This window comes from Suncus etruscus, chromosome 2 (genome assembly GCF_024139225.1).
Source record: "Suncus etruscus isolate mSunEtr1 chromosome 2, mSunEtr1.pri.cur, whole genome shotgun sequence".
Classification (NCBI taxonomy): domain Eukaryota; kingdom Metazoa; phylum Chordata; class Mammalia; order Eulipotyphla; family Soricidae; genus Suncus; species Suncus etruscus.
In genome coordinates, this window is record NC_064849.1 from 49,592,788 (window position 1) to 49,612,645 (window position 19,858).

Sequence of the window (19,858 nt, forward strand, 5' to 3'; positions counted from 1 at the left end):
AATACTCATTTTCTAAAAGCATTATTTATTTATTCTAAAATTTATTCAAAACTTATCATTCCTTTATCGATAAAACACAAACCTTTTTTTTTTTTTTTTAATTTTTTGGGCTATACCCAGCAGAGCCTAGGGATTACTCCTTCCTCTGCATTCAGATGAGGACCATATGGAATGCTGGGAATCAAACCCAGGTCAACTACATGCAAGATAAATGCCCTCAACACTGTGCTATCACTCCAACCCAAACTAACCCTTCTTAACATAAGATGAAATAGTCTAACAATTTACAATACTACCAATTACTGCCCCTGATTTAGTTTATAATTTTTATTATTTCCATATAACTAAAGAGGAGTGAGCCCAAGGTAAAACCTACATTTGTAGTTTGGTAAACTTTTAAAAAGTTTGCTCAAAACTTCAGATGTACCTTCTGCCTCTATCCATGACGTATTTCATAATTCATTGGTATATTATACATTATTCCCCATTTGGGCCCGAAGAGATAGCACAGCGGTGTTTGCCTTGCAAGCAGCCGATCCAGGACTTAAGGTGGTTGGTTCGAATCCTGGTGTGCCATATGGTCCCCCGTGCCTGCCAGGAGCTATTTCTGAGCAGACAGCCAGGAGTAATCCCTGAGCACCACTGGGTGTGGCCCAAAAACCAAAAAAAAAAAAAAAAAATTCCCCACTTATTATCAAAGGAGAGTGACTGGAACTAATATTTATAAATTTCTTGATAGCAAAACAACCAGGATTGCCTATATTCAAAAATAACTAGTTTGGAATTTTAAAATAACATAATGTAAGAAAGATTTTTTTGCATTTGATGTTTTCTGTACAACTGCTTCATTGGTAGGTATCCAAATAAAATTGATAAAAAATAAAGTGTTTTATTTGGGGTGGTGTTACTTTTTTTCTGGTAGAGTGCCCATCCCAGCTCAAGATGAAAGATGTGGCATTGTGAGTGGCGACACCTGCCTTACATTAATGATGCTTACAAGTTCCATGAGCCCCCAAACCAAGTGTAACCCAAAACCAAGTGTAACCCAAATAAATACACGCAAGAACCACAACCAACGTGCAAATCCCAATATTCCAATAACAACAAAATGAAAAAAATAAAGGTGGGAAATAAATTTAATACCTATACATCTCCAGCTCTTCAGCAGCATAGCTGATCTTTTCATCTGCTTTAGACAACTTCTCTTCTTTCTCTAACCGGTAATTTTCCTCTACTGTCAATTTCCTTAAAACACAAAGTATTTGATTCTTTTATTGTATGTCATAAAATAGTCATTTAAATCAAACTATTCCCCCAAACTACAAAGCAATCTGTACAATACTACTAAAATTATCACACACACACACATGTGGGGAAAAGTGCTTGTGCAAATCATCCAGGTATGAACTCTTACTGTAATTCAAACTGTAAAGTACCTTGTCTAGTACCATATTACTAAGATAGGAGTTTGAAGAATTATATAGAAGTATTGCTCTTAAAGGAGGCTGAGAAGAACATAAGCTTTATAATATAGGCCTGGCACAAATAGTGTGTAAAAATCAAATTATTGGATAATCATTAATAAAATCTACAACTAGGTATTATTTATCAAGCTTTCTTCATTTTTTTTGTTCAGCTTCCACACAATTCTCAGAAGTCCCAGAACCACGCAAAATGGTAGTTAACTTAGACCGGAAGACAATGCTTGGGCCAAGGCCAAGTTTGCTATAGAGAAGCAGCAGCATGTGGTATGAAGTACATAGCATTTTGAGATAGATCAAGCTTCTTTTAATATTTTTTAAAGCAAAACTTAATTTACTTATTTATTTTGGTATTTATCCACACTTGGCAATGCTCAAGGGTTACTCCTGGCTCTACATTTGCACTCATGGCCGTGTTCTAAGGACCATATGGGGTGCTGGGGATAGAACTCAGATTAGCCACATACAAGACAAGTGCCTTCCACAGTGCTCTCTCTCCAGCCCCCTAAAGTAGTTTTATTTAAATATGAAAGGAAAAAGAGAAAGACCAAGTCAGAGAAAGAAGAAAGGGGAAGAGGGACAGATATATATCTAACAAGATTTCTTTTTTTGGGGGGAAGCACACCTGGCAGTGCTCAGGGATTACTCCTGGCTCTGCATTCAGGTGTCATTCCTGGCAGTGTTCAGAGACCATATGGGATGCTAGGGATTTAACCTGGACCAGCAAATGCCCTATCCACTATGCTATTGCTCTGGCCCCATAGCAAGCTTTCTTATCTTATACTGTTACTGTTAAGGAATTTCCATCCAGCCTTCTTTAAAAAGAAAAGTATTATATGTAGAGAAATTATCAAATAATGAACTAGTTTCAATAATATCTAAGGAGAATTTAGAGGCCACGGTGCTCAGGATTTACTTCTGGATCTGGGCTAAGCGATTACTACCAGTGGAGTATAGGAACCATATGGGGTGCCAAGAATGGAATCCAAATTAGCAGTGTGCAAGGCAAGAACCCTACCTATTGTTTCTATCTCACAGTTTCAATAATTTTGTTTGTCTGTTTGGAGGACACACTCAGCAGTGCTCAAGGCTTACTCCTGAAAGGCTCAGGGCAGTGGGGAAACAACGAGGCGGAAAACCACTGGGCGCTAGGGGGAAACCACTGGGTGCTAGGAGATCAAACCCAAGTGAGTTGCATGCGAGAAAAGAGCCCTACCTACTATACTATCTCTCCAGCTCCACAATAATGTTCAGTTTGATTAAGTTGTTAAAAATACATAGGTTTCCAAATTATTTCATATATACATAAACTTGAAATAATCCTAAAGTGAAATCAGCAATAGTTTACTTCTAATTATTTTAACAGCTAACTACTATTAGTATAAATTACTATTTAATATCTGACTTTTTTCTTTTGCTTTTGGGTCACAACCAGCAATGCTTAGGGTTTATTCCTGGGTCTGCACTCAGGAATCACTCCCAGATTGGGGGACCATATGGGATGCCAAGGATCACACCTGGGTCAACCATGTAAAAGGAATTCACCCTCCTCGCTGTATTATCATTTCCATCCCTTAATAGCTGACTTTCATTTTAATATCTAACTTACTATATATGCTATAAAGTTAGCTTAATGGTATGTACTATCAAGTAGACCTCCACATGAATAATATAAATAATAGCAATAATTCTATAAGAAGGATACTACTGGGCCAGAAAAATAAAACAGGGTTAAGATACATGCCTTGCATGTTACTGATCCCAGTTCAATATAAAGCATCAGGTGGGCCCTGAAGATCCTCCAGAAACTATCCCTGAGCACAAAATCAGGAGTAGCTCCTTAGTATTGCCAATTATGACCCTAAAACCAAAGAACAAAGGGCAATCTACAGAAAAGGGAAAACAAATCATAGAGAACTAGACAAGGCATAGAGTTAGCTTATAGTCAGACCATTACACTATAGCCCCAATGTTATTCCACATGGTATCATTAATAACACTATCTCTAAAAATATATATACAGTGGAATGAGAGGTTCAATGGATAAAATAACAATCTTACAGGTGATTGGTTCCCCACAGTCTGCTAGGAGTGATCACTGAGGTCAGAGCCAGGAGTAAGCCATGAGCAAAGTCAGGTATGGTCCCCAAATCAAAACAAAAAGAAAAAGAAAAACTGGGTCTTACTATTTTCTGGAATAAGATGTAAACTCAACTGTAAAAGATATGACTACATCGGTCCATGCAGCAGAAAGCTGGCCATATCAGGAGGAGAGGGTGAGTCAAACCTCATCCTGTCGAAGCTACGCCTGCTGCCTGCTGCCTCCATCACCTTAATCACTGTTTCTAAGATGGCCCTGCCTCATCTGTAATTCTCTACTAACCCCTTCAGGGACACCAATCTGACCACCTTTCAGGTATGCCAGTTGTTGGGCTGAAACAACCAGGGCTTTTTTTGGAACAAGTGAAGGCAGCACCACCACCATCTTTCTTCTTCCAGGAAGCCCAGCAGCTGTAACCATGCCTACAGCTGCCTGGCATTTGAGTACATGCCCCTAAAGGTCACAGTAATAGTGCTTTGAATTTCTGGACAACTTCATTTACTTGATGCTGTCATCCTTAAAGGAACACCTCAACTTAATAAAATGGACAGCTAACAAGAGCTTCCTAAACCCTCTGCCACTAACTTCACTGGAGATCTAATTTTCACAAATGTGCTTGGTATTGTACTTTTATTTTTCTTTCTTGTTTTCCTTGTCTTTCATTTTATTTTTTCTTTCTATTGTCTTAATAACTTTGCTTTTGTTTATCTGGAAACAAATGTATTATAAATCAACTATATCAACTATGTCATGCATTTTTTTTAAATCAATTTAAAAACAAAAACCCAACTACCTCAGGAAAACAAATTTGGAGTCCTAACAAATTCATCTTCATGAATTTGAGAAGGTACATGACAAAAACCATTAAGAACTTCTTTAGCAGCCTGTCCCCTAAGGATAGTTTTTTGAGTCTTCCTCTAAACTTGAGCATCTTCATAATGATGGAAATTACACCCTAAAATAAAACCCAATGAAACAACTAATAGAAAAAAAAATACATCTTATTTTACATATCTAAAGCAGCAAATCAAATTTTTATGTGAATAATATGTGTTACAAAAGAAAAGTAGAGGGCCCGGAGACATAGTACAGTGGTGTTTGCCTTGCAAGCAGCCGATCCAGGACCTAAAGTGGTTGGTTCAAATCCCGGTGTCCCATATGGTCCCCTGTGCCTGCCAGGAGCTATTTCTGAGCAGACAGCCAGGAGTAAACCCTGAGCACTGCCTGGTGTGGCCCAAAAACCAAAAAGAAAAAAAAGAAAAATAGAAATCAAGGATGGCTTGACCTTAGCAATTCAGCAAATGACTGCTATTAACAGAAACAAAAAAAAAAAAATGGTAGAAGCAACTGACACAGAAGAATCAATTTTATTAAATATATTTGCAATAAAACCAGGCTGTATACCCAGATTCCATAGCTTACAATATTAGAAAATTTAATTAAAATAAGTTGCTATTTATTTTAAGTTGTAAGAGGGTTTTTTTAATTACCTTAAAAATTTCAGTATCAACTATATCCTCTTTCTTAAAGAAAAGGCATTTCAAAGCAAGTATCTTTTAGGATTGAGAGATAGCTCAAGTGGCTAAGCAGTTTGATGCCTAGAAACATGCATCACCCTACACAATGCCACCAGTACCACTGGTCATGGCCCCTATTAAAGAAATAATAGCGGCCGGGGTGATAGCACAGAGATAGAGTGTTAGCCTTGCAAGCAGCCAATCCAGGACCAATGGTGGTTCGCTTTCCAGCATCCCATATGGTCCCCCAAGCCTGCCAGGTCATTTTTTGAGTGCAGAGTAATCCCTGAGCACCACCAGGTGTGACCCAAAAACCAATAATAATAATAATAATAATAATAACAACAACAACAACAACTTTAAATAATAAAACTTTCTTAAACATAAGCTAAACCATAAACATAAAGCTAGGGACTGGAGTAATAGCACAGTGGGAAGGACATTTGCCTTGCAAACGGCCAACCAGATTAAATGCTCAGCATTTAATATAGTCCCCCGAGCACCAAAGAAATAATTCCTGAGCGCAGAGCCAGAAATAACCCGAGCATCATAGGGTGTGCCTCCAAAAGAAAACAAAACAAAAACCAAAAAACATAAACTGAAACTTTTGAATAATAATGAATATTATCATCTAAATATGTAACATTTAAATGCTACCCAGTGAAGTTTCAACAAAATTATTACCTGTGAAGTGTCATTTCATTTTCTTGATACAGTTCTGTCATTACTTTAAGTTTTTGCTGGAGCTTTTGATTCTCACTTTCAAACTGTGTATTTTCTAATTGCAAAGATGCTTGTTCAGCCTGAAGATTTTTAATATACTCTATAGAAAAAATTTTTTAAATCACAAAACTTAGTATTATGAATTGCATAGTAGTATTTAATAAAAATATTTAAGTCACTTTAAAATGCATTACCAATAAATGCTAACAATAACAAAAACAATTGCTCATGTGTTTGGTCACCAAACGTTTTATTATTTTAATTAAAAAGCCATAAAGTTTTATTATTTTATTAAGAAACTTCCCTTGGGCTGGCTAGATAGAGCACAGCAAGCAGGGCATTTGCCTTGAAAGCAGCTGACTCAGATTCTATCCCCACCCTCCCATATGGTCCCCCAAGTATCACCAGGAATGACCCCTGGCTCAGAGCCAGGAGTAACCTCTGAGTATTGCTGGGTGTGGCCAAAACCTCCAAAAACAAAACTATTAAATTTTTAAAAAAGAGAGACTTCCCAACATCTTTAATGTTCTAATTCTGTCAGGTAATTTTCAGTCTGAAAACCAAAAGTCTATTAAAACTCTCAAGAAAAAGCCAGGAGCTGACTTCTGAGCACATAGCCAGGAGTAACCCCTGAGCCTTACCGGGTGTGGCCCAAAAACCTAAAAAAAAAAAAAAAAAAAAAGAGGGGCCAGAAGAAACAGTACAAGGCTTATTTATGGTGCTTGCATGCAGCCAAACTTAGTTCGATCCTCAGTACCACAGATGGTTCCCTGAGCACTAAAGGAGAGACCCCTGTGTAATGCTGTGTGTAGTATATATTAAAAGAAACGAAGCATCTTTTCTTTTCTTTTTTTTTCTTTTTTTTTTTTTTTTTTTTTGGTTTTTGGGCCATACCTGACGTTGCTCAGGGGTTACTCCTGGCTGTCTGCTCAGAAATAGCTCCTGGCAGGCACGGGGGACCATATGGGACACCGGGATTCGAACCAACCACCTTTGCTCCTGGATCGGCTGCTTGCAAAGCAAACGCCACTGTGCTATCTCTCTGGGAGCGAAACGAAGCATCTTGAAGGCAAATACTCTCTAAAACTTTTGGGGGGGGGATTTCTGGGCCACACCCAGCAATGCTCAGGGGTTACTCATGGCTCTGTGAGGGCTCAGGGACCATTCAAACCCAGATCAGCTGCGTGCAAAGCAAACACCCTACCCACTGTGCTATCACTCCAGGCCCTCATTTATTTTTTTTAAGTAAGCCAAATCTTGTCCTTCTTATAAGCAAAATTTTGAAATATAAGTCAAATAAGGAATTTAGGTCTTGGGGCCAGAGTTCAGAAAACCCAAAAAGAGAAGAAAAATATTTTAAGTTTAAAATTCAAAATCCTATTAACAAGCATTAACATTTTAAATAATTTCACATAATGACATTCAATCCTACCAATTAAGTGTAAATATCAAGTGCAATATTTTAAGTAAATATATTAAAAAGTTAAATGTGAGGGAAATTGTGTATATCTGTCTTTCCACAAAAGAATTTTTTGTTTTGGACCATGCTCACTGGTGCATCGGATCTATTCCCAACTCAGGGCTTAGGGGCCTCTCCCAGTGGTGCTCAGAAGACTATGCAGTGTAGGGGATCATACCTATGGCTCCCACATGCAAAGCACATGCACTTTTAGTGACTAAACCCTTGAGGAATCTACTGAGATCCTGCAGAAACTTTAAATCTACATCAAGACAAAAGAAAATCTAGTGAGCTACACTTTACCATCACCAAGCATTTAACGTGTAGATATTATCTTTATTAAAGCTGGATCTCTATTGTAAAAAAAATTTTATAAATCAACCTTTTTTTTTTTTGGTTTTTGGTTTCTGGGCCACACCGGCAGTGCTCAGGGGTTACTCCTGGCTGTCTGCTCAGAAATAGCTCCTGGCAGGCACGGGGAACCACATGGGACACCGGGATTCGAACCAACCACCTTAGGTCCTGGATTGACTGCTTGCAAGGCAAATGCCGCTGTGCTATCTTTCCGGGCCCATCAACCTTTTATCTTTTGTTTTTGTTTTATAGTCATACTCGGGCAATGCTTAAGGGTTACTCCTGGCTCTGCTCTCAGGAATAATATCCTGGAAGTGCTCAGGAGATCCTAAGGTACCCCAACTCCACCAAAAGTGATCCCTGAGCATAGAGCCACGAGTAAGCCCTAAATACTGCTGAATGTAGCCCCAAAATAAACAAAATTTGATGTGTAAGGACACAGATATGCAATTTAGTCCTATACTTAGATCTAAACTTTGGCAGGAAACAAGTAAGAGATGGAATCACTAGTGAGCATAGTTTTTCCTATACTGGCATTTATTACACAAAGTTCCTCAACAAAATTCTATCAAAATACTAAAATACAACTCAAGAAAGCTTATTGTCTGTCTACCTTTTTATTTCTATGAAACTCAAAAGGTTTTTAGTACTATGATTAGAATCAAGCAAAACTTCATTTTTAAATTGATATTCATGTTTTTCAAAAGCAACCCAGCTACCAACAGAATGTGAACAAGGTATAATTTTATTAATCTATACTTTTGTGGTTCAATCTTTTAAAAAATATCTTATTAAAAGGCTACAGTGATACAGTAGTACACTGGGGTAGGGCATTTGCCTTGCATATGGCCAACCCAGGCTCAGTCCCCAGCACCCTATATGGTACTGAATCACAGGTGATTCTTGAGCATAGAACCAGGAGAAAGCCCCAAATACCACCAGGTATATCCCCCCCCAGATTTATTTATTCTATACAATTCTACACAATTAATTTATTCTATAAATACTGCCATTAACACATAAGTGAAAAGTAAATAAAAATCTGTTCATAATCCCATATTCAAAGATCATCATTACTTATATTTTAATACAATCTTCAATTATGTTTATGGTAAAATTAGTATTGGTATGGTAAATAGTTATGGTTATAACCTTTTAGTAAATGGTATGGTAAAATTACTTTTTCTGAAATGAGATTCTAATTAAGTCAACTTTCAAATAAAACAAATAATAATTTTTTACTTTTTTAAGTATCAGCAAAAGTGTTTTCGATTTAAAGATCTTTAGGAGCCAAAGAGATAGTACAGTGGGCAGGGCACTTGCTTTGCACAAGTTCAATATCCTATACCCCATGTGGTACCCCCAAACTCACCAGAAGTAATTCTTGAGTGCAAAGCTAGGATTAACCCTGAGTACCATTTGGTGTGGAAAACAAAAAAATCTTCAGAGTTCTCAAATGTGCTCATATGCTGTATATTTATTAGTGAGGCAAACCATACTGCAAAAGGTTATGCAAAATCCAGGCACTACAAAGATAGTATAGCAGATAAGGCCCACCAGGTAAGGCCTGATATTAAGGCCTTGCTTAACCAGGTTCATTTCCCAGAACCCCATCAGGAAATTCCAAGCACTGCCAGAAGAGACCAGAGTGTAGAAAAAGCCCTGAGCATTAAAAGGTGTAACCCAAAACAAACTTGGGGGCTAGAGTGATAGCACAATGGGTAGGACATTTGCCTTGCATGTAGCTCACCCAGGTTTGATCCCCAGCATCCCATATGGTTCCCCAAGCCTGTCAGAAGTAATTTCTGAGCGCAGAGCCAAGAGTAACTCCTGACCACTGCTGTGTGTGACCCCCCCCAAAAAAAAAAGATGAAACTAACAACAGAAATATGATCATTACTGAATATTAGTTATACAATAAGGACTTCTTGGGCCCGGAGAGATAGCACGGTGGTGTTTGCCTTGCAAGTAGCCAATCCAGGACCAAAGGTGGTTGGTTCGAATCCCGGTGTCCCGTGTGGTCCCCCGTGCCTGCCAGGAGCTATTTCTGAGCAGACAGCCAGGAGTAACCCCTGAGCACCGCTGGGTGTGGTCCCAAAAAAAAAAAAAGGACTTTTTTTCTTAATATATAAAACCTTATCAGTGAATCCAAAGGTAAATTTACCAAAATTCAAAAAAAAATATGGTCTTTACTATTTTTTTTTGGTGTTTACTATTTTTTTAATTAAAACCTGAAAAAAAAGTAATCATTTGGGCTAGAGAGACAGTACAGCAAGTAGGGTGCCAGCCTTGCATGCAGCCAACAGAGGTTAGAACCCCAGCACTACAAAAAGCACTACCAGAGGTATGATCCCTGAGTACAGAGACAGAAGCCCTGAGCATCCTCAGGTGTGGCTCATAAAAATAATTATCTTTTTAATTTCACATAAAAGTACATATATTTAGGGACCAGAGAGATAGCACAGCGGTAGGGCACTTTGCCATGCATGCTGTCAACCCAGGATGAACCTGGGTTCGAATCCTTGCATCCCACATGGTCCCCTGAACCAGGAGAGATTTCTTTTTTTTTTTTTTTTGGTAGTTTTTGGGCCACACCCAGTGATGCTCAGGGGTTACTCCTGGTTATGCGCTCAGAAATCGCTCCTGGCTTGGGGGGCCATCTGGGACGCTGGGGGATGGAACTTAGGTTCTCCTACACTAATGCTGGCAAGGCAGACACCTTACCTCTAGCACCGCCGCGCCAGCCCCAGGAGCGATTTCTAACCACAGAGCCAGGAATAACCCCTGAGCGTAGCCAGGTATGGCCCGAAAACCAAAAAAAAAAGAGGATGTATATTTATATTTATTCATAGGGAATATTTATATATTTTTCATGAAGGGATAAGGCTTTCAGCAACCACATAAACTAGAGATAAAATTTTCACAAATCAAAGTTTAAAAAGATCAGAATGGATCTTCCCACAGTTGATTCAATTTAAAGCATCATTTTCTCTAAGAAGATTTAGAAAAACTTATTTAGAAAAACTTTAAAATACATAGATTACCAACCTGTAAGCTCTTCCTTTTTATTATCTATTTCAGATAATTGAGTGTAAATTTGGTTCCTTTCTCCTTCTAGAGTTTGTAAAGAAGCATTTAACTTCAAAAAATATAAAAAGGAAAAATTATTAGTTAAACAAACAAGAACATTTACATAAAATCTCTCACTATACTATCCCAAACTTAAGAGGTTCTTTGTCACTGAATAAATTACCACCTAGAAAGAACAACCAGCAATTGAGTTGTCAATTTTATAAATTTTGCAGTTATTCGTAGTTGTTAATATCTGAATAGGAATAAAGGCCAGTGACAGATGCTTGAACAAAGACTATTTTCCTTCCATTTACTTTCAACATTTTGACTGAAGCAACCTTAAACCTCTATCACCAAAATTTTACATAGGTCATAGGTCAATAAAGTATAAAAAATCTCTATTAAGATAGAAAAGTAAAAGGACTGGAAAGAAATGTATCTGATATTATTTCTTAAAACAGAATATGAGAAAATAGAAAATTACAGAGAGAAGAGCCAAAAAATCTCAAAGAAAAAATAAAATTTTACTTTAATAATATATTTATATAAGTACCATATTTGTAGTTGGGTTTCAAACATGTTTTTAATTGGGTTTCAGTCATAAAATCTACACTCCCCATTCAGCAGTGCAATATTAAAAATATTTTCTTAAATATAATGAAGCTGCGGGACCAGAGAGATAACACATCAGCATGGCGTTTGCCTTGCATGCAGCCGATCCAGGACGAACCTGAGTTCGATTCCCAGCATCCCATATGGTCCCCAGAGCCTGCCAGGAGTGACTTCTGAGTACAGAGCCAGGAGTAACCCCTAAGTGCGGTTGGGTGTGGCCCAAAAACCAAAAAAAAAAAAAATATATATATATATATATTATATAATAAATTTGGGATTAGAGATATAATATACTGGGTAAGGTATTTGCCTTGCCCGTGGTTGACATGGGTTTGATCCCCAGCATCCCATATGATTCCCCATGCCTGCCAGGAGTGATTTCTGAACACAGAGCCAGGAGTAACCACTCACTGAGCATCATAGGTATGGCCAGAATAACAAACAAAAAATTTACATGTATATATATACATATATAGTAAGCATTTCTATATTCCTTACCTAAAAAATTAAGACATACCTTAAAAATAATAATCAATAAATCTTTAAAATTAACAATAAGAACTTATAAAATTATTAAAAAGAAAAAACTTGCTTTTTCAGACCTGTGTTCTCTCTTACATGCTTAGCTCCAAGTATCTTTGCTTGCTTTTGTCCACTCTGGAGAAGCCCTGTTCTCTCCTGAACAAATACTTTGTCTCTCACTCATCCCTCACATTTTTTACTTTGTTTTGTTTGATATGGGTCAAGACTTGGCAGTGCTCAGGCCTTACCCATGGCTATGCAGCTCAGAAATTACTCATGGCAGTGCTCAGAAGAACAAATGAGGAGCAGGAATCAAACGTGGGTAAGCCACATGCCAAGCAAATGCCCTAACCGCTGTACTGTGGTTACAGCCCTATCCTCTCACATCTTTACAAATAATTTTTTTCAATTAAAAATTACCTTGCATCACACACACACACACACACACACACACACACACACAAGAAAAAATGATGAAAACTGATTTTATATTGAAACTATTAAAGTACAGGGCCGGGAGTGGGAGAGAAAAAAAAAAGTACAGGGCCAGAGCAGTAGGGCGTTGGCCTTGCACGTGGCCAATCCTGGATGGACCTTGGTTCGACCCTCAGTGTCCCATATGGTCCCCCAAGCCAGGAGCATTTTCTGAGTGCAAAGCCAGGAGTAACCCATGAGTGTCACAAGGTATGGCTCAAAAAGAAAAAAGAAAAAAAAAGTAGGTGTAAGGATATTTCAATTTAATTCATGTAATAGTTTTCTTTTATTGATATAAAAATACAAACCTTAGCAGCATAAATCAATTTCTTCAAAGCTCCTTTTGGTAAATTTTCTATAAACAAAGCAAAAAGAATCATAATAGGTTACCACTCTAGCATACATCTCTAAGCAATTTGATCATTTCACTCAACAAAAGGTGGTACAGCATACTCCCTTGATGTTATTTATAATGCAATATAAGAAAAATGACCTTGGATACATTTCCAAAAAAAGAAATCCAAAAAGTACTGGAAGTACATAGTATAACTTAACGAAGTTCTGTACCACTAACTCCAAAGATCTGATATTTAAATTTCACCCACAGTCTCAACTAAGAATTCTTCAGCATACAAGATAAGAAAGAAATTGTCTTCCATGTTGAGATAACATGAAATAAGCATAAGTTTATGCACAAGAAAAACAATTATATAAAAGGTGTAACAAAAAACTAAAGACATAACTATATACTTACTTTGACCATTTTCTCATACATTAATGCTAGCATCCAAGAAATGTTATTTAAATCACTCCTCTTATCTCTTTAATACATGTGTAATTATGCATCGGGGATAAAGGGAAAGAAAATGGTTCAGATAGAAAAGTCAAAAAAACTACCACCATGGGGCCGGAGAGATAGCATGGCGGTAAGGTGTTTGCCTTGCATGCAGAAGGACGGTGGTTCGAATCCCGGCACCCCATATGGTCCCCCAAGCTTGCCAGGATCAATTTCTGAGTGTAGACCCAGGAGTAACCTCTGAGCCAGGTATGACCCAAAAACAAAAAACAAACAAACAAACAAAAAAAAAAAAACTACCACCAGACAGACACTATGTTCTTTTGTCAGTTCCTATGAGTCTACAATTATGTCAAATAAGATTTGAAGTTAAGGGGCCGGAGAGATAGCATGGAGGTAAGGCGTTTGCCTTTCATGCAGGAGGTCATCGGTTCGAATCCCGGCGCCCCATATGGTCCCCTGTGCCTGACAGGAGCAATTTCTGAGCCTGGAGCCAGGAATAACCCCTGAGCACTGCCAGGTGTGACCCAAAACCAAAAAAAAAAAAAAAAAAAAAAAAAAGATTTGAAGTTAAGGGGCCAGCAAGATAGCATGGAGGTAAGGTGTTTGCCTTGCATGCAAAAGATCGGTGGTTCAAATCCCAGCATCCCATATGGTCCCCTGAGGCTGCCAGGAGCAATTTCTGAGTATAGAGCCAGGAGTAACCCCTGAGCACTGCCGGGTGTGACCCAAAATCAAAAAATAAACAAACAAACAAACAAATATAAAAAGATTTGGAGTTAAAGAAACTAGCATGAAAATACATGTAATAATATGAAAATAAATGTAATAATGGCTGTAATCTAAATTTTAACTGAGCATCCAGACTGTTTCTGCAGTGGCATGAACAATTTGGAATTAAAGTACTGCAAAGTAGGCTTAGAAATCACTTTGAGGGGCCGGGCGGTGGCGCTGGAGGTAAGGTGCCTGCCTTGCCTGCGCTAGCCTAGGACGGACCGCGGTTCGATCCCCCGGCGTCCCATATGGTCCCCCAAGAAGCCAGGAGCAACTTCTGAGCACATAGCCAGGAGTAACCCCTGAGCGTCACAGGGTGTGGCCCAAAAACCAAAAAAAAAAAAAAAAAAAAAAAAAAAAAAAAGAAATCACTTTGGGCCCGGAGAGATAGCACAGCGGCGTTTGCCTTGCAAGCAGCCAATCCAGGACCAAAGGTGGTTGGTTCGAATCCCGGTGTCCCATATGGTCCCCCGTGCCTGCCAGGAGCTATTTCTGAGCAGAAAGCCAGTAGTAACCTCTGAGCAGCACTGGGTGTGGCCCAAAAAAAAAAAAAAAAAAAAAACAAAAAAAAAAAAAAATCACTTACAGAGCTAGATGGTTACAAGGGCTTCTGCTTGCAGGAGCCTCAAATTGGATTCCCAACACTGCATGGTCTCCAAAGACCACTAGAAATATCCCTAGCCCTATACTGCGAGAACTTCCCAATCCCAGCCTGCTTTGGTCCAAAAATCTAAATAAATAAAGTACTGAAAAACCACATAACAAAAACACGTAACACAGGTATTTACTAACATAATACTCATTTTTCAAACTACTCACCCTTGCATTGATTAAAAGCAGAAATAAAAATTATTATAATAAATGTAATAATTGCAATAATATATAAAACAAAAATGACAAAGACTTTTTTCTTTACGTTTTGGGGGCTACTCCCAAAGGCTTTCATGACTTACTCCTGGCTCTGCACTCATAGATCACTCCTGACAGAGTCTGGGGCTTTACGTGTGCCGGGAATTGAACCTGGGGTCAGCCAGTACAAGGCAAATGTCCTATATTATCACTCCAACTAAACAAAACACTTTTTTTTAATCAGCAATTAGAAAATAATTTACTTGACAGAGTGTTTCAGAGGCCCAAGAGATAATATAGTAGTTATGGTTCTTATCTTCCAGGCAGTTAATCTCAGTTCAATCCCCATCAAATATAGTTTTTCAAGCACTACCAGGAATGACCCCAGAGCAGAACACCAGTAATAAGTCCTGAGCACTGCCAGATGTAACTCAAACCTGCCCCTTCTACCTCCCCGCCAAAAAAAATAACAGGCAATATTTCAGCCAAAGTTTAATTATAAGAACTGGTGTGAGAGGGACACAGTATTAGAGATAAATGGACAAGATGTGTCAAAGCACAAGGTACACAACACAGAGAGTAAAAGGAAATACAAAAGTCAGTCATCACTTTTATCAAAAAAGGACAAGCAAAACATTTAATGCCTAACTACACACCATTTTCCGATTCACTCTTCAATTCCAATTCCAGGTTATCATCATCTTTTATGTCTTCTCCAAGCACAGTGGCCCAATCTTTCATCTTCATCAAGCGTTCAGTCAGAGACTTCACATTTAGCAATGAGGAAAGAAAAAAATAATGTCTTATGCTAATTGCTCTGCAACATCTGAATAAGAAATAAAGCTCAACAGACTTGGCTTAGCATGTAGGAGAAGCCAGAGTTTGATCTGAAGCACAAAGTTACCCAAACACTAAGCTGGGAGTAGTCTAAGAGCACAAGGTGGGGACCAAAAACAAAAATAATAATTCCAGGGGCCAGAGAAATAGTATGGAGTTAAGGCATTTGCCTCGCATGCAGAAGGTCGGTGGTTCAAGTCCTGGCATCCCATATGGTCCCCCGAGCCTGCCAGGAGTGATTTCTGAGCGTAGAGCCAGGAATAGCCCCTGAGTGCTGCCAGATGTGACCCAAAAAAAAAAATATAAATAATAAATAAATAAATAAATAAATAAATAAATAAACGAACAATTCCAATAGTTCATAAAGCCTATCCTCTATTCTAGTATTAGGACATGTAAATACTCTGGGAAAATGGGGGGGGGGGGGCTTTTAAATTATACTAATTAAAAGCCAAAACTCAGGGCCAGTGATAGCACAGTGGATACAGCATTTGCCTGGCATGTGGCCAACCTGTATTCAATTCCCAGCATCCAATATGGTCTCCCAAGCCAGGAATAATACCAGAGTGCATTTGGGTATGGCCTCAAAACAAAGAAAACAAAAAACAACAACAACAAATGCCAAAATGCATTATTCCTAAATCAAAAGTATCTTATAATTGTCCATATTCACTAAACGTTTCATATAACTATGACATAACAATATTTTCCTTATATGCCTCCTACTCCAAATAACAATGGCTATTACCATGAAAAATGTTTTACATGATGTTTAAAAAATATCAAGTATCATGAAGCCCAGGATCTAAGAAAAATTCAGTACCGGAGCAATAGCACAGCAGTAGGGCATTTGCCTTACATGCAGCTGACCCAGGGCAGACCTGGGTTCAATCCCCGGCATCCCATATGGTCCCCAAGCCAGGAACGATTTCTGAACAAATAGCCAGGAGTAACCCCTGAGCGTCACTAGGTGTGGCCCAAAAACCAAAAATAAAAAAAGAAAGGAAGGAAGGAAGGGAGGGAGGGAGGAAGGGAGGGAGGGAGAGAAGAGAGGAGAGGAAGGAAGGAAGGAAGGAAGGAAGGAAGGAAGGAAGGAAGGAAGAGGAAGGAAGGGGGAAGGAAGGAAGGAAGGAAGGAAGGAAGGAAGGAAGGGAAGGAGGGAAGGGGAAGGAAGGAAGGAAGAAGGAAGGAAGGAGAGAGGGAGGGAGGAAAGATAGAAAAAGGAAGGAAGGAAGGAAGGAAGGAAGGAAGGAAGGAGAAGGAAGGAAGGAAGGAAGGAAGGAAGAAAGAAAGAAAGAAAGAAAGAAAGAAAGAAGAAAGAAAGAAGAAAGAAAGAAAGAAAGAAAGAAAGAAAGAAAAGAAAGAAAGAAAAGAAAGAAAGAAAAAGAAAGAAAAGAAAGAAAGAAAGAAAGAAAGAAGAAAGAAAGAAAGAAAGAAAGAAAAGAAAGAAAGAAAGAAAGAAAGAAAGAAAGAAAGAAAGAAAGAAAGAAAGAAAGAAAGAAAGAAAGAAAGAAAGAAAGAAAGAAAAGAAAGAAAGAAAGAGAGACAGAAATCACAGATCTTACTTATTCAAGAAAACAATTACTCAAATGACAAAAGAAAATAAGAAAACTCAATTTGAACGTGAGGTAGTTAATTTTTTTTAAATAATTACATTTTCTTGAATAAGGAAAACTGTCTAATAAAATGGCTGTGCCATGAATTTCTGTGGAAAGGCCCACCTAAAAATCCTTTCTTTTTTTTTTTTTTTTTTTTTTTTTTTTTTTGTTTTTGGGCCACACCCGGCAGTGCTCAGGGGTTACTCCTGGCTGTCTGCTCAGAAATCATCCTGGCAGGCACGGGGGGACCATATGGGACACCGGGATTCGAACCAACCACCTTTGGTCCTGGATCAGCTGCTTGCAAGGCAAACGCCGCTGTGCTATCTCTCTGGGCCCTAAAAATCCTTTCTGCTCTAGGATTTCCACCCTTTCAACTCCCTCTTGTGATGTTCAGGCACAAATATGACCTACAGCTTTAAGTAGAGCTTGAGATTAGCATTTCATTCTGCTCTGTTTCAGGAAAATACAAAGTCTTTTAATAAAACAAGTTTGGGGGAAAAAATAATTTGCAAACTTCTGAACACAACTACTAAATCTGGAATTCTGCAAGCATTCTAGGTAACAACATAAGTAGCTTTAATATATAAAATTGAAGGTGAAACCATAAACCCAAAATTCATGACACTGTGTAGATTACAGACAATAATTATACATCTCATTTGCAACTCCTATAGGAGTGCCTGAAGTTTGAAAGCATAAATGTAAAAGAGCAGGCATGAAGTTAAGGATAGGGGGAAAAGAGTAGGAAAAAGTCAATAAATCCTAACAATAATATCAATCATTTTATTTATTTGTGTCAAATCAAATATCAATTCCTTTTATATTTTAAAAAGTATTATCGAGGGCCAGAGAGATAGTATGGAGGTAAGGCATTTGCCTTTCATGCAGAAGGTCATCAGTTCGAATCCGGCTTCCCATATGGTCCCCCTTGCCTGCCTGGAGCAATGTCTGAGCATGGAGACAGGAATTTCCCCTGAGCACTGCTGGGTGTGACCCAAAAACCACAAAAAAAAAAGGCAAAACGAAAGTATTATCTGTGAAAATATATACACTGGAATTCTAGGCACTAAAGACATCCAGTCAACAATATAACTTCATCTGCTTAATTCCTAAAATTCTTATAACCGCTCATCAAAATAAAAAGATGATAGTCTAAAGACAATAAGGAAAACTTATTTATATTGTATATATAAGCTGAAATATAAAAAGGTGGGGAAGCAAAAGGGGGAAAAGGACACAAAAATTATTAATACATATACACACATAAATCTATGTTTTCAAGAGAACTTTGCATTAAGGATGGCAACTTCAATATAAGTGAAAAAAATGCTGCTAAAAACAAAAACTTTCAAATCTCAGAATTGTTAAAAACTCTAACTGACTCACTACTAAACTAACAGGGTCATTTACCTTGATCTGATTTTCTTTGTCTATATGAACTTTTTCTGTATCCACTTTGGAGGCTTCAAATATTTTTTTCTGTTTATCCAGTTCATTTACTTGTTCCTTCCATGTTTCAACTTCTTGAAAAAGCTAGAATCCGAACCCCACCGAAAAAAAAAATAGCTTCATTATCTTATTATACTTATATGCAGAGAACTTACATACTTAGGTATAATATTACTATATACAACACAATGTATTATTAGGATGGGGTGGAGGAAAGTGAGAGGGTAAGATGGAAAGGTGCCAGTTTTTAAATGGTAATGTGAGGGCAGAGGGAATCACCCAAGAGAAGAGTTCACAAAGAACAGAATAAGCACTTTGCAAGCAGGAGTCTGGACTTGATGCCTCTTGGTACCACGTGATTCTGAGAACAAAGGGTGGGGACCCAAAGACACCACCCAAATGAAAAAAGAGGTATAACATAAAATTAAAACACTTAAGCATTCTTCAGTTGATTTTCCCCACCCCTCTCTTCAACTTTTTTAATAAAAAAATGTATATAAGAGGTTTTTGAAACACTCATATTTTATCACTCCTTACCATTTTAAATAATTTTTAATCGGGGCCAGAGTGATAACACAGCAGTAGGGCATTTGCCTTGCATGAGGCCACATGCAAGGAAAGCATCCTACCCACTGTACTCTTGTTTCAGCTCTAAGTATTCATTTTTCAACCTTCTATAAAAGATAGCAAAATAAACAGAAGAGATTATCCTGTTCTTGTGCTCTTCAGGAAAGCCTACTCTTACCCCTCCTGTGTTTCAGTCATTTATAATTAAACACAAACGAAGTCTCCATCAATACAAACCTGTTTTTGGCTTTCCAGAAGTTGGGAATTTTCACTCACAGCATCTTTTATAGAATTCTTAAGTCTTTCTTCATTCATTTGAAATATTTTGAAGGTTGTTTTGGTCTAAGTAAATAAAATATGATGTTTCAAGTTTCTAATAATTAAATGTACTTACATTATACATATATATATATATATATAAAAAAACCTAAAAGCAAATAAATAAGCAAATGAAAAATAATTAAGCAAATTAAAAAAAAACAAACATTTGACTTTAGTAGCAGAAGAGTAGTGGAGGGATAGCAGAAAAATGGGCTGACCAAGAATTAAGATTAAGTCCAGGATTCTGACACTAACATGCCAAGTAGCCTTGGACAAGTGGCTAAACCACTTAAAAATGTTATTGTACTCTAGGGCCGGGAGAGATAGCATGGAGGTAAGGTGTTTGCCT

The 19,858-nt window shown here is 37.9% G+C and overlaps 1 protein-coding gene across 1 annotated transcript in view; it reads right to left on the bottom strand.

Moving 5' to 3' along the window:
* The window catches only part of MIA2 (MIA SH3 domain ER export factor 2), an 82,254-nt gene that overhangs the window by 26,958 nt on the left and 35,438 nt on the right, over positions 1–19,858 (bottom strand). The window contains 7 exon segments of the mRNA XM_049766957.1: positions 1,144–1,245; positions 5,784–5,922; positions 10,684–10,774; positions 12,624–12,670; positions 15,391–15,499; positions 18,583–18,705; positions 19,426–19,530. Coding sequence (XP_049622914.1) covers positions 1,144–1,245; positions 5,784–5,922; positions 10,684–10,774; positions 12,624–12,670; positions 15,391–15,499; positions 18,583–18,705; positions 19,426–19,530 — 716 coding nt within the window.